Raw genomic sequence first — 14529 nt, 5'->3', positions numbered from 1 at the left:
TCACAGTTTAAAGAAGCTTTGTACCCTGACATTCTTCTTCCCAAGATATTTATCAACTGAGAAGGACAGAACTTAGCTTTATAGGTGACATCTGGCACCTTAACCAAGAGACCAAAGTTGGCCGGGCGTTGGTGGCGCACGCCTTTAATCCCAGCACTTGGGAGGCAGAGGCAGGCGGATCACTGTGAGTTCGAGACCAGCCTGGTCTACCGAGCGAGTTCCAGGACAGCCTCCAAAGCCACAGGGAAACCCTGTCTCGAAAAACCAAAAAAAAAAAAAAAAAAAAAGAGACCAAAGTTGGAGCCACCACTGACAAGACAGATCACGAAGCTTTGATGCAATGCACACCATCATTTCTGTTTCTTGCAAAACATGAACATGCTTCTTCTAACAAAAGGAAGAAACCCACACTGAGAACCGTTCTACTGCACAAATGAGAAATACTCTAGGAAAGTGTGACGGACACTAGAAAGGCGGGAGGTGAAGATCTCCCACTAGCCGAGGAGACAAGAGACGAACAGCAACTGAATGTAGTGTAGGACCCTGGAGCTGAAAAAGAAACCAGTGAGGAACAGATGGGGATTTAAACACATCCTATAGCTTGGCACCTACTGCCCACCACTAATGCCTGCTGTCTGTGACTGTGCTGCAAGGAACATGGGAGCAGAAGGCACTATGTTAGCATTTATGACTTCACTCCTCATCTAAAACTAGTTAAAAATCAAGTTTAAAAACGACAGTGAGGAACAAAGTGTTGTGCATAATCTAAGTTTTTCACTATAAAAACTGTTGTGTCTCTTATAGTCGCATAGCACAAAATACTGCCAACCGCTCCAACCAACACAAATACAGGCAGAATTACAAGGACACAGCTGAAGTCCCATGAGTGCCTTATGTATATTCCTACATGACTAACTCTGCAAGGAAGACAGCGGCAGCAACAATAATATTCAGAGGTCAAGAACTTGTCTGAGGAAACACATAAAAACCCCAAGAGCTGGAGTTCAAGGCCAGCAAACCTGAACAGCCTGAAACTCTACAATCCGAATGCACACAGGCACACGCACAAGGTGTCTCTCAGCTGCTGTGCTGCATGAATGACACATGGTTTCCATGAAAATAACCTGTCCATGAATCTAGTTATCTCAATATACTATGCAATTTAAATTTAGATTTCAAATGGAGGCAGACATAGAAATGTAGACAGAAGTTTCTGTCCCACCCAGTTCTTCAGCAGTTTAGCCACAAATAAAACACGTAGTGGCTTATATTAATTATAAACTGTTTGGCTGATGGCTCAGGCTTCTAATTAGCTAGCTCTCTCCTAATTATTAACTCATTTCTATTAGCCTGTATATCTTCATGTAGTCTTGGTTTACCCATGATGCCCAGACTCTTGCTTCCTCGAAAGCTACATGGTGTCTGCCTTGAGCCTCATTCTCTGTGTTCATCTTCTCCTAATTCTCCTAAGTCTGGTAGCCCTGCCTATACTTTCTGCCTGGCTACATCCTGACTGTCCACTGGCCAAAACAGCTTTATTCATCAACCAACAAGAGAAACATATATTCACAGCATTCAGAAGGACATCCACCATCATAGAAAGATCTATGTAATTTTAAGATCAGCATGGTCTACATAGCGAGGTCCTGGACAGCCAGAGACCCTGTCTCAAAAAAAGCAAAAATATGTACCTATTTATAGTGTTCACTCACGTGTTCTATAAAACATAATATGCCAAATACATTATAATAACGTAATTGCTAAATGAATGGTGTTAAGAGTTGGAATGGAGTTACCCCTGCCTGTGTGTGAGCAGCAAGTAGAAACTAAAGGGGCCACAGAAGGCTTCTGGAACTCTGCATACCCCTTGTAAAAATGCAGCATACTATACCATCAGGATACACACACTTTCCCATGTGCATTTTATACTTCAGTAAGGGGGAAGAAAAGCCTTCAGACTCTTAGATACTGGTCACTCAACTGTCATTCTTCCATCACTATTCATCTGTCAAGTCAAGGCCCTTTCTGACCTCACAGCACACTTCACCCAAGTGTCACAGTAGACATCTCCCCATAAGACAAGTTCCTTCCACAGTGACGTGTGATAACAGCCAAGTTTACTTACTGCTATTGCAGTGTTCAACTGTCATTCACTGAGGACAGAGCTACATAGTGCTCATTTCTGAATGAGTCCCCACTGTTCCTTTCACAAAATGGCCACTCTTACGATTTGGGGAGTATATTAAATTGAAAACAATTATTAACTTTATTATTAATTTAAAAACCATAAATTCAATTTTACAAAAAATATCTGAGAAGAGTGTTTCTTGAGAGGAGACCCTGACTGTAGAGTGACAGGAAGGAGTGCTCCCAAGTTACCAAGTCCTCCCAACTAAAATCTGCGTGGAAGGATATTAATGCACACTCACCTGCGGAATCTGGGTGCTCTTCCCACACCCCGTTTCTCCAACAATCACCACGGTCTGATAGTTTTCTACCAAGTATAAAATGTGGTTCCTAAGCTGGGAGAGAGAAAGAAGACACCGTAAGCAACTGCACTTTGTCTCAGGAGACCCAAACAAACATACTTAAACTCTGTGAAATAGGCCGGGCATTGGTGGCGCACGCCTTTAATCCCAGCACTCGGGAGGCAGAGGCAGGCGGATCTCTGTGAGTTCCAGGCCAGCCTGGTCTACAGAGCGAGTTCCAGGACAGCCTCCAAAGCCACAGAGAAACCCTGTCTCAAAAACCAAAAAAAAAAAAAAAAAAAAAACCTCTGTGAAATAAACCGTTTCTAGAGGAAGGTAAACTTTTAAAAAGAACTGTTAACTGTTAAAATGTGGTTCCAACTCTCAAGGGTCAGCATGAGCCACTGGTGTCTCACTGGTGTCAGCATGAGCCAAGGTATGCACAACATGCTTGTGGAGTATGTTAACACTCTCAACTCTCCAATTTAAGACTGTCATTTCTAAGAAGTAATATTGCAGGCACACTAACATGTACAATAATACCGCAGGCATATTAATATACGTGCGCACGCGCGCGCACACACACACACACAGAGTATTAAAAAAAACAAGCATGTTTTTCAATCCTATAATCCCAGTACTTACAAAGGAGGATTAGGAGTTCGAGGTCATTTTCAGCTACATCACAAGTTCAAGGCCAAGCTAGGCTACATGAGACCCTGTCTCAAAAGCACAACAAAAAAGTATATAAACCATACTTACTCCAAAATTGTCTATTATAGCCAAAACTTCAACAGCATGACAGGTGTGTGATTAAATCAGTTATGAAACACTCTTAATAATGGTTTTTTAGAAAAACAAATGTCTACAAGATACACTAAGAAAAGAAAACAAGGAACAGACTAGTGTGAATGGTGTACATGTGTGTACACAGTATATGCACATGTGTGGGGGTGTGCACAACAATTCACTTGTGCAGAAGAACATCGAGTGTCCTGCTCCATCACTTTGTACCTTATTCCCTTGAGACAGGGCCTCTCATTGATCCTAGAACAAGGCTTGCAGCCAGAAAGCCCCAGGCATCCTTCTGTCTCTGCCCGCCCCCCACGGCACTTCAGTTACCAGCACAGGCCTAGCCATATACAACTTGTTCTGTGGATGCTGGGATCTGAACTCAAGCCCTCATGCCTCTTCCCACTGAGTCTGTCCTAGGAGCCTAGCATTTGTATTTTAAAGAAAGGAAATAACAGTGCTGCTTCTAAGGAGGCAAGGGTGAGGAAAGAAATGTGAAGAGCAGCACTTATGCATTACCTAGTTAAAAAATAGATTTTAATTATTAGCATGGGAAAATATCAATACCAAAGTTCACAATAAAACATCCACAGGTAACTGAGCCTCCTGTGACCACTCAGTGGGAACAGACGAGACCACTGAAAAGCCCCAGAAAATCCTAGTGTCCTGTTTGCTTGGTGTCAGAGGCATTTCTGAACTCATGGCTGACTGCAGAGGTTCCACCGTGCCTCGTTTGGAAGGACTCCTGCCTAGGGCTCCCTCTCTCATCAGCTCATCTGCTGCACCCCCACTGAGGTGTTTGGTGGGCTCAGAGGAGGGATGCTGACAGGCTCTATCCAGCTCACAAAGTCCTGGTTATTCGGGGCATCTGAATTTGTTATACTTGAATGTAGATATGCAGTCCTCAGGCCTTAATGGGAAAGTCTTCTGGGAACACTGGTTAAAACTGAAGATTCCTAGGTCTATCATGCAGGTTTCTAAACAGTAGAGCCAGGTAGAACCTAGGAACCTGCCTACACATGTCCATACAAAAAAATAAAATACAATGATTAAAAAAGAAGAAAGAAAAGAAAGCTTCATGCAATGACACACACCTTTAATTCCAGCACTAGGGAGGCAGAGGTTGGTGGATTTCCGAGTCTGAGGCCAGCTTGGTCTACAGAATGAGTTCCAAGACAGCCAAAGCTACAGAAAACCCATGTCTCAAAAAAAAAAAAAATCAAAGAGAAAAGAAAAGTATGTATACTGTACTGGAGAGAACCTAGGAAGACCCCGCGCATCCAGGTGTGATGGCACACCTATAATCCCAAAACTTGGGAGGGAGGCCATTGGTCCAGGTGTGGTTTAGCATTGAGTTCTTCAGTGTGTGCCCTTGGATGCAAAGCTAGAGGCTGGACTTGGCCTAGGAGGCACGGGAGGGTGCTGCACTTACAGAAAATCAGACTGTCCAGACAAGAAAAAAACCAAAGGCAGTGACTTCAGCTTCATGTGTTTTAGCCTAACATGGACAGACACGACAAGAAAATGGCTGGTATGGAGACAGGAAAGTACTGTTACCAGGCTTAGTAAAACTGGAAATGTCACACATAAGACACCTTTCACAGCAGTGCCCATACTCAGAGAGAACGACAGCGACAGCGGGAAGTCAAGGGGAGGCTGCCTTGGAAACGGGTTGGGGAGATGACCGGTGGCTGCTCTGGTCGACCATCCACTGTGGCTATGGCAATGCTGGGAGCAAGGCCAGGATCTCCCCACGCTCAGGCTGGCTCCACCACAAACTTCATAAATTTACCCTTACATTTGATCTGAACAGGAGAGCTGGAGGAGACACACTGTCCTTCTCACCTTCCACACCTATCTTTAACATCTCACAAGAGTCCACAGCACTTAGGCTCTGCTCTGCTTTTTATTGGTAATGTATATTTAGTTCTACTATTTCTCAATAGATTCATCTTGTTTTTATTCAGGTTTCATTTCACTTATATGACAGTTAAAAACGATTAACTGTCAAGAAAGGTCAACATTTAAATACTCAGTAAACAGCCACTTCCTTATACTTGGGTAGTTACTTCAGGTCAGGTGCCTTATAAACACTGCACAGGTGACCCAGCGTAGGCCTCATAGCAATCCTACAAGGCAGGTGTTATTAACACACAGCACAGATAAGGACATGGAAGCATGCAATGGTGAAGCAAGGGCACCCAGCACATGGTGAAACAGGGTAGGACTCAGAATCCAGACTCTTCATCAAGGCCCAAAAATGGTGCCTTTCAGTGGTGAGGAAGCAGTGGTAAGCCTATCATCTCATGTCCTGAGGGTCCCACCCATATATCCTAGTCACATACAATGGATAATGCCAGTCACCTGACGGAAAAGTTCAGACACTATCAGAGAGACTAAAATGTTTAAGGTCACCTAAAATGCCAACCAAGGCAGCTTAGCTAGATTGCAAAGGCTGCTATCTCACACCCATTTGGAGGAAAAGCACATTAGTGGAAGGGAATTATCAGCAATGTCTAAGTGAAAGGAACCCCCAAGTCTAAGAACTCACTGTCTTAGCAGGGCTGGCAGCACACACCTGTCGTCCCAGCAACTCAGGAGCCTGAGGCAAGAGGATCACAAGTTCAAAGCCAGCCTGGATTACAGAGTGAGTTAAGGCCAGCCTAGGCTATTTAGCAGGATCCTGTCTCAAAATAAAAAATAAAAGGACTGGGGATACGACACAGCTGGGGTTGGGCACTTGCCTGGCACATCTTAAACCTCCAGCATAAAAAAGAAACAAAACAAAGCAAGCAAACAAAAAATAAATAAGCCTTGCCATCTTCCACCCAGCTCTGTTTGGCAGAAAGACAGGCATCCATGCTGCTGACTATGCCTACATAAGCCATTCCAGAGACACCACATGAAGCAGGCAAAATTCAAACCTCAGCATCCTCATGAGACTAAAACCAGTATTCACCAACAACATGTGGCTCACCTCTGAGCCTATTTCCTGACTGCAAGGGTTAGGGTTAGGTTTACCTCCCATGTGGAGCTGCCAACAGAACTATCAACAGTGTCCATGGTACTGAAGGACTTCAGTCACCATACACAAGGAGGTTTGAATGCCCTCAGGTTGACACTCTGGTCTCCTGCAAGCTGCGTATGTGCCATGTCATTTGTGCTCTTAAAGATGAGTGTCTGACAGCCTCATCAGAATCCCAGCACTGTCTCCTTGAGGATTACAGTACTAACTGACCTCTTCCAAAGGAAGACTCTCAAATTACCAATGAGCTGTGTTAAATATGTCTTTTAAAAGAAAGTAAAACTTGGCCATATGTTAATAACATGTTGGCCTTGGATTCACAGAAGTTCACTGTGTCGCTATGTCATTTTCTGTATCTAAAACTGTTCAAAATTGAAAGCAAATTCCTATTTCCTAGTATTCAAGATCAAAAAGAAAAATCTTAAAGACTTCCCAGTCTTAAGAGGTGTGTGTTCTCTTTCCCTCTCTCCTCTCCCTCCCACCAAACACACACACACGCACACACATACACACACACACATACACACACACATACACACACATACACACACACACACACACACACACACACACACACGGGGTGGAGACTCCTCTGGCTCATTTTGACTCTTAAAGAACCATTCAGTGACAGTCCCCTTCCTCCAGGGACAAGATCATGTTATGGACCACAGACGCACCATACCTTGAACACAGGCAGCTTCTGCCGCTGCTGCTCTATAGAAAGGGCAGCGTAGGGATTGTAAATGATGGTGGTCCCAGAGTTCTCAGTGACACTTTGTCTCTCTTCGGAGATGCTGACACCTGGCCCTTCTGTACCTGTGGCACAAAGGTTTTATCAGATTCTGATGTAGTAAACAAAAAAGGGTAAAAGATACAGAAGAAACAATACTTCTGATTTCAAACTACTAAAAAGTATTAAACTTTGACGTTCCAAAAAGCTAAAAAAAACAAACAAACAAAAGAAACCCCTAGGGAGGCGTCTGTCAGAACATGAAAAACTGCCCATGAAAGCTTCAGTGCAGGGTCTAGAACAAGGAAGAAGGCAGTCCTGCTGAGCTATCCAGAACTGGCTCCTACCAAACTCTGACAAGAAGAGAAAGAAACCCAGGGGGAGCTGCCAAGGCCAAGGCCAGAGTCTGGTGCTGATGGACAGCATGAGTCAGAGACAGCAGGAACCAGGGGCTCAGGCTGCCACAGCTTCCCCCTCACCTCTGCTTCTCTTGACAAGTTCAGAACCTTCCATCCGTCGGGTGGTTTCCTCACAGGCTGCTGATATCAGGCCCAGAGCTCAGCCCACAGCTAACCACCAGTTATCCAGGCACCCAAGAACAAGACAGACTGCAAATGCTTCATGGCAGGCACTACTCTAAGCACTGGGTGCAGGTGCAGGCTGACCCTCAGGAATTCAGTTCAGTCCCCAGCACACACAAGGTGACTCCCATCCAACTGTCCATTAACTCCAGTTCCGGAGGCTATAATGCCCTCTTACCGCTCCATAAGAACTAGGCACATGCACAGTGAGAAGCCAAAAGACATTGGACGTGTAGATGCCACTATAGATACATGCAGGCAAACACTCAACATGTAAAATAAAAACAAATCTTCTTAAAGTAATTAAGATATGAATTAAATGACAGAATTCAAAATTCAGCTCAACATAAGGAGGGCAGTTCTAAAAGTCAAAGCATTCAGCCAAGGAATGTGCTGCCTCATGAATCAGGAAAAATCTCCTAAGTCTAGATGCCTGCACAGCCAACTGCCCAACAGCGACTTCCTCATCTTCTGATCTCAGAACCCAAAATGCCACTGAAAGATGGGAGTTTTGTGGGGAGGTTAAGCCCAGCAGCTCCTTTTTATTATGTTACAATTTGGTTTGTTGACACTCAGCTCAATTCTCTGTTTTTGAAGGGCTCCAATCTCCCTGACAGTCAGAGGAAAGCTATCAACTCCCCTTTGGAAGAAAACAAGAGAGAACTCAATCCATCTGAACAGAAGCTCTGGGTCTGCAGACTCCTGGAATCATTTTCAGAGCTCCAGCAACTTCATTAATCCCTAGCCCTGTTCTAGGTTCTTCCAGGAACACAGCTGCCAACGAGCAGGTAAGTAGGGCACAGCTGCCTGCTTCTGCCAAAAGGCTTGCCTTCCTTTCGAGAAAAAAGATGGAGTGGCATCTAGACAAAGCCTGGGCTGGAGAAGCAGGTTTCTGGTCCTCCTCTTACCATTGCTATAGCCTGACTTCTGAACTCTTAAACAAGAAAACTATGGCAGAGAATACTGTGTCCTCTTCTGCCCTGTTTTTGTTCAGAATGCCCGTCTTCTCAAAACAGTTAAACCATGCCATTATGTCTGGAGTATCTGAACACTGTTCACCCTCCCACACACTGGTTCACAGCCCCTGGGGGTGGTCCCGCCGGTTCCTAACCCACAGCTGTTAGGAACTTTTACAAGAACAGCTGCTGTCAATCTTAGGGCCTTTTCTTCTCCTTACAAAAGACTTCATTCAGCCAAACAAGAACCCCAAGGCTACTTTCCATCTATACACAGCCCACTCTGTTTATGCCTGTTTTTAAATTGGGAGTGTGTGCATGCTTCAGGGAGTGGCCTTTCTGCAATTTTCCCAAACCATTAACACTTTCATTTCCCCATCTATAAAACAAGGCTGAAAACAGCATCCAGCTCAGAATCCCTTCAACCTAGGAAGCCGGAAGAGGGTGTTGGATCCTCTAGAGCTGAAGCCATAGGCAGTTGTGAGCCACTCAGCATACTGGGAACTAAACTTGGATACTCTACAAGAACACCGAATGCTCTCTGGACCACTGAATCACCTCTCCTGTCCTACAACACAATTCTTACCATGAATCAAGGTAAAAAAAAAAAAAACTCAAAGCAGCTCAATAAAGCTTCTGCAAGGCACAAGGTCAGTCACCATTAAGTACTTGTTGAGTGAGTAAGGAAATGGACAAGCCCTTCTGACCCATCTGCATGTGCAGCAAATAGAGAGAATATTCTTTACTGGAAAAACCTCAGGCAGGTCACACAAGGCTAGTACACCACTCTTCTAAGTTAGGGATCAAAAAATAGTAGTTTAAGGTCTCCATTCACACCATTACTGAAGTGTTTTAAATGGTTGTTGTTGATCTGAGAGAAGTTTCTTGTCAGTTTGGTTTTATTAGATGGGAGTCTTGCTGTGCAGCTCAGGATAGCCTGAAACTCACTATGCAGCCCAGGCTAGCCTTGGGAGATCAATCCTCCTGCCTCATCCTCCCAAGTATTGGAATTACAGGCATGTACTACTACACACAGGAAGACATTTCATTTAAAACATCAACCTTTATTTTTCCCATTTGGGAGCCAAGCTTAGGCATGGGTCTGTAATCCCAGCTACTCAGAAGGCTGCAGCAGGAGGATCACAGGGTTAAGACCTGCTTAGGCTAAGAGAATTCAATGACAGCCTGGAGAACTGAGGAAGACCATGTTTTAAAACAACACACACACACACAAAAAAAAAACTGGCAACTCTGAATCCATATAACAATCAGGTGGAGTGTGGTACCACATGCAAGTTCCAGTGCACATGCCTATATTGCTCACATCTCCACCATACCTGAGAAACCTTTCAATCCCATCACATATTATTCCATTACACACCTCCCCTTATGTGGTGTGGCTAAAAAGCTCCTGTAGTTATCTGAGCCTGTGACTTTGGGCATGCTCATGATTCCATTATCTAGCCTTATACTCAGCTCCAACCACCTCCCTGACCTACCTTTCCCACAATCCATTTCCTATCTTGAATTTTGAGTTTGTTCATCTGTAAGAATATCAACTCATCAGAGAGATGTTACTAGTTAATGAGATGCTATAAGTGAAAGTGACTGACCCAGGGTTCAGAATCCACCAAACAACTCAAATCTCAGTGAATAAAAACAGTATATCTAAGCCAGTGGGTCCCCAACTTTGATGCATGATAGAAGCCTCCCAAATGTTTAAAACATATTGCTGCCCAGTTCCTGATATCTTGACAACAGCAAAGGGACACCAGAGGGTTTTTGGTTTTGTTTTGGGTTTTTGTTGCTGTTTTATTTAGTTTTCCAAGTGATTCAACTAGAAAAGCAAAATTTGAGACCCACTTACTAGGCAGTCACCCCACTCAGATCCACTAACCCTAGGTCATCACCCCATCCATAATGCAAGGAGGTTATTACCGTCTTCATCCTCTCTTCTCTTTACCTCTAAAATGGCTAATAGTCTCTCCTGCCAGCTCCCAGGCTAGAACTGAGGTTCAACATCCATCCTGAATTTCAGTAGCAACCTCTCTTAGGAGTGATCGTCTTCACTGTATCACTGCCAGGATAAACATTCCAAAGGAAACCTTGGAAAAGCAAGGAGCCCGATGGGCATTGGTGGCACACACCTTTAATTGCAGCACTCGGGAGGCAGAGGTAGGCCAATCTCTGTGAGTTCCAGGTCAGCATGGTCTACAAAGCAAGTTCTAGGGCAGCCTCAAAACAATACAGAGAAACTCTGCCTTGAAAAACCAAGCAAGGAGCCCAATATTTCTTTTTCTTTCTTTTTTCCTTTATTTTGCGAGTGATCCGTGTCTCTGTGTGTGTGTGTGTGTGTGTGTGTGTGTGTGTGTATCTACACACATGTATGGGTATGCATGCCAAGGTACCGTACGTGCATAGAGGTCAAAGGACAACTTTATACAATCAATTTTCTGCATCCACCCTTGCATGAGTTATGGGGATCAAGTTGGTGTCACCAGGCTCTCACAGTAAGCACCTATGCCTGCTGAGCCATCTCACTGACCCAGAAGCTCAAATTCTTTAACTTGCCAAAGACATTTCAAAATGAGGTACCTTCCTACCTTTCCAGCATCATCTCCACAATTAATACCATCACAGTACTCCATTACTGGGGGCTTGAGGACATCCCTAAGACACAAACCCTACTTTCAAGGACCTGGATAGCCACTCCCTCCCTACCTCACCATAAACAAACCATAACCAACTTTCTTCACCCTTGAGCGTTCACTCCAAAAACATTACCATCTCCATGGCGCAGTCAATTCTTCACACTCAGCCTTCCCTCCCTCTCCTATTCTTCTACACAATTATAACAGCTGTGTATCTAGTGCCAAGAGGTTTTTCTGTGCATTGTTCTCATTTATTCCTCACAGCAATCCTCTTACGACAAATTACCGATAAGGTAATGTGACTCCACCAGTCACCAAGTTAGTAAATGGTAGGCAGGGAAGGCACTGAAATCCAGCACTTGAGTCCACCTTCGTCACCACCTCTTCTGCCCTGCTTAGAGTCTCTTCCAAAGCACAAGTAACTTCACAATCAATTGCGAGAGTACATCTTGAGAGCAGGGCCCCAGGTGTGGGTACCTGCCCTCCTGACTACAGGAGTGTACTTACTCTCAACAAACTAAACAATGGGACAGACTCTAAGAGTAAATCCAGGTTCTTTAACCAAAATGGTACCCTGGTACCACAGGATAAACTCTTGAATAAGTAAATATAACTCATTACTTAATGGGATGGACACTGAGAGAAGGAGATTAGATAGATTGATTTAGGTTTTTTTGAGATGGTTTCTCTATGAAGCCCTAGCTGTCCTGGAATGTAGACCAGACTGGCCTCAAACTCAGAGGAGATCCTCCCACCTCTGCCTCCCAAGTGCTGAGATTAGCCTTGGGCCACCATGCCCAGTTCAGGTTTGTTGTTTGTTTGTTTTAAAGAATTAAGTGTGTCACTTGCTTGGGTTTATTTCTCTAGCACTTAGACACATTGTCAGAATTCTGAGGCCCACCTAAACACCCTTTAAAAGCTGTCCCCTGTTGCCTTTTCCGTCTCAAATAATTTTCACCACAATATAATGTATACACCCAGACTTTCTTTGGTGCAGGTAGAGGAGAAAAAGAAAAATATATAAGAAAAAGTAAGGGTGGGGACTGATACCAGTTAAGAAACTGTTTTGTTTTTCTAAGAGGCATGGACAAAAGTAATTATCCTACATGAGCATGGTCTGATACGCATAACTCAATAAAAACCTGGTCGATGAGAAAATGTGAAAACAAAGGATACTGTGACAATAACTTATTAGCAAGAGGTGACAGCCAATAGGAAAGAGGGCGTTCACTTTGTGGTAAACATTCAGAGTGGGCAAGCCCTCGGCTGAAATACTGGAACACATTTTCCCTTTTATGAGCCGTTAAGTCCGACCACGTACTCCTGACTCCACGCCCACAGGACAGGTGTTTGTATCCGCCCACATCACAGCTGAGGGGACCACTGCTCAGGAGGACTGAAGGCATCGCTCAAGGTCCTCCATGTACTGCTGCAAGGCAAAGAGGCACACTTGAACCTGGACACTGACTCCACAACCCAAGCTTCTAGGACCTTGAGCTGCAGCGCCTTCCGAGCCCCACTGAGGCCCCAGGGCAGCAGCAAGCCACGCGCGAGCGCTTCGCGACTCCGCAGCTCCAGCGGCGCCAAGGAGGCTGAGACTCGAACAAGGTCACTCGGACTTCCCGCCCAGGTTGGGGAGGCCTTGACTTCCCCGGGACCACCGTGGGCTGCAGCATCCTCGTGCGGAGGGGTGGTGCCCAGCCCTCCCCGGTCAGGCTCATGGCGGGTCCCCAGGCCCAAAGTCACGTCGCCGAATCTACCCAGGTTTCTTTCCGTGCCTTACCGGGTTTCCAGAACTTCACGGGTCCCAAGGGCGCAGCCATGATGGGGTGAAAGGTCACGAGGAAGACTCCGCCCCGCTAAAGGCAGAGTCCCTCGGGGCTCAAGGGGCGTGGCTCGCGAGCAACCTCAGTCTGGGCGGCTGGGAGTTAAGTCACGCCCCTCGTGGCACCGCCCATTGTGGGCCACGTGACCCATGGTCTCTTTAGGGCGGTCTTTAGGCTCCTCCCCTTGGCCCACGTAATGCAGCTCGGCCATATTGGCGCGGGCGGTAGCTTCTGGTCCCTGTGTGGATGCTCTGGACTCACACTAACTTCTAGGAATTCGCTGTTGTATTCCCGGGCTGCCGCTCAGCAGCGGAGTGTGCGCGGAGGCAGAGCCTCCCTGGTGAACCCCGAGATGCTAATGTGTACACGCTGTCGCAGCTGCGTCTCTTTAGTCTCCGTATTTTCATACGGAACGTCCTGATGACTCAGTTAATATTTCTGTGTTCCCAGAGACTGTAGTTTCTTGTTTCCCAGGCGCGTGTAGAGCTAGGATGAACTGTAAGTGAATAAACGCTGGCTAAACAGCAGAATGATGCTTATTATCAGCAAGTAAAACTGAACTGTTAGAGGCCTCATCCGACCTTAAGAGAATTGTCAGTAAATGGGAACGGAGGAGCTTACTGGGTTGGAAGATGAGACTAGAGATCAGATCAGACAAGCCACGGTACCCACCCTGTGTTCCCTCCAGGTCAACTGTTCCTGAATCAAATCCTTTCTTATTGCCCATCCAAGCCTCAGTCTACTGGGACATACCCTAGTAACGTGTATTTTAGGATGTTCCGAATTCCCAGGCTTGGTAAAGATTATACATTTAAGTCAAAGAATAGCTAATTATTGCTGAACTAAAAATATTTTATAAGGGGAGCCACATATTAAGTGGCTTTAGAATTCTCCCATCCATGCTTTAAAACCTTCAAATCCTTCAACTCTTGGGGGAGGGTCTAGTCCCTGCCCTGGATGAAATGACAGACTATGGACACCCCCATGGAGGGCCTCACCCTCCCTGGGGAAATGAGGAGGTATTGGGGGGGTTGGTGGGAGGGCACGGGAGGAAGGGAGGGAAACGGAGAGGGACCTGGAATTGACATGTGAAGCAACCTTGTTTCTAATTTAAATTTAAAAATAATAGTAATAATAATAAAAAAACCTTCAAATCCTTGAAGGAGCATCACTAGGTCCTCTCTATGTTCACTACCAAACATTCCCTCTGTGGACTCAGGGCTTAAATGCCCACTTTTACCATAAGAATTTTTAGTTGCACTAAAGTTAATCTGCCTCTATTTTTATGCTGGGAACTTTTGCTAATTTTTAAATTTATGCATACATTTTGCCTGCTTGTTTGTCTCTGTACTAAGTGTGTGTTTGGTGCCCATGGGGGCCAGAAAAGGGTGTTAGATCCCCTGGAACTGGAGTTAAAGCCAGTTGTAAACCATCAAGTAGGTGCCGAGAAGCAAACCTAGATCCTCTCGACGAGTATTCAGTGCTCTTACCCTCTGAACC

The 14529-nt window shown here is 45.2% G+C and overlaps 1 protein-coding gene across 3 annotated transcripts in view; it reads right to left on the bottom strand.

The window, feature by feature from the left end:
• Dhx35 (DEAH-box helicase 35) overlaps window positions 1-13110 on the bottom strand; it is a 58427-nt gene extending 45317 nt beyond the window's left edge. Inside the window, exons 1-4 of one of the 3 annotated variants that reach the window (XM_040732800.1) lie at window positions 12987-13045; window positions 12525-12632; window positions 6968-7101; window positions 2430-2522 (exon numbers count right to left, since the gene is read on the bottom strand). In XM_040732800.1, coding sequence (XP_040588734.1) covers window positions 2430-2522; window positions 6968-7101; window positions 12525-12609 — 312 coding nt within the window. In that variant the 5' untranslated portion in view covers window positions 12610-12632; window positions 12987-13045. Of the gene's footprint in view, window positions 1-2429; window positions 2523-6967; window positions 7102-12524; window positions 12633-12986 lie in introns of those variants that run through there. The other 2 variants (XM_040732802.1, XM_040732803.1) reach the window with 2 other exon arrangements.
• Between the last annotated feature and the right edge of the window lie 1419 nt (window positions 13111-14529).

This window comes from Mesocricetus auratus, unplaced genomic scaffold (assembly GCF_017639785.1).
Source record: "Mesocricetus auratus isolate SY011 unplaced genomic scaffold, BCM_Maur_2.0 Super-Scaffold_100028, whole genome shotgun sequence".
In the NCBI taxonomy this organism is placed as follows: Eukaryota; Metazoa; Chordata; class Mammalia; order Rodentia; family Cricetidae; genus Mesocricetus; species Mesocricetus auratus.
Note: the sequence above shows the minus strand (reverse complement) of the source record. Positions and strands in the feature narration are given on the sequence as shown.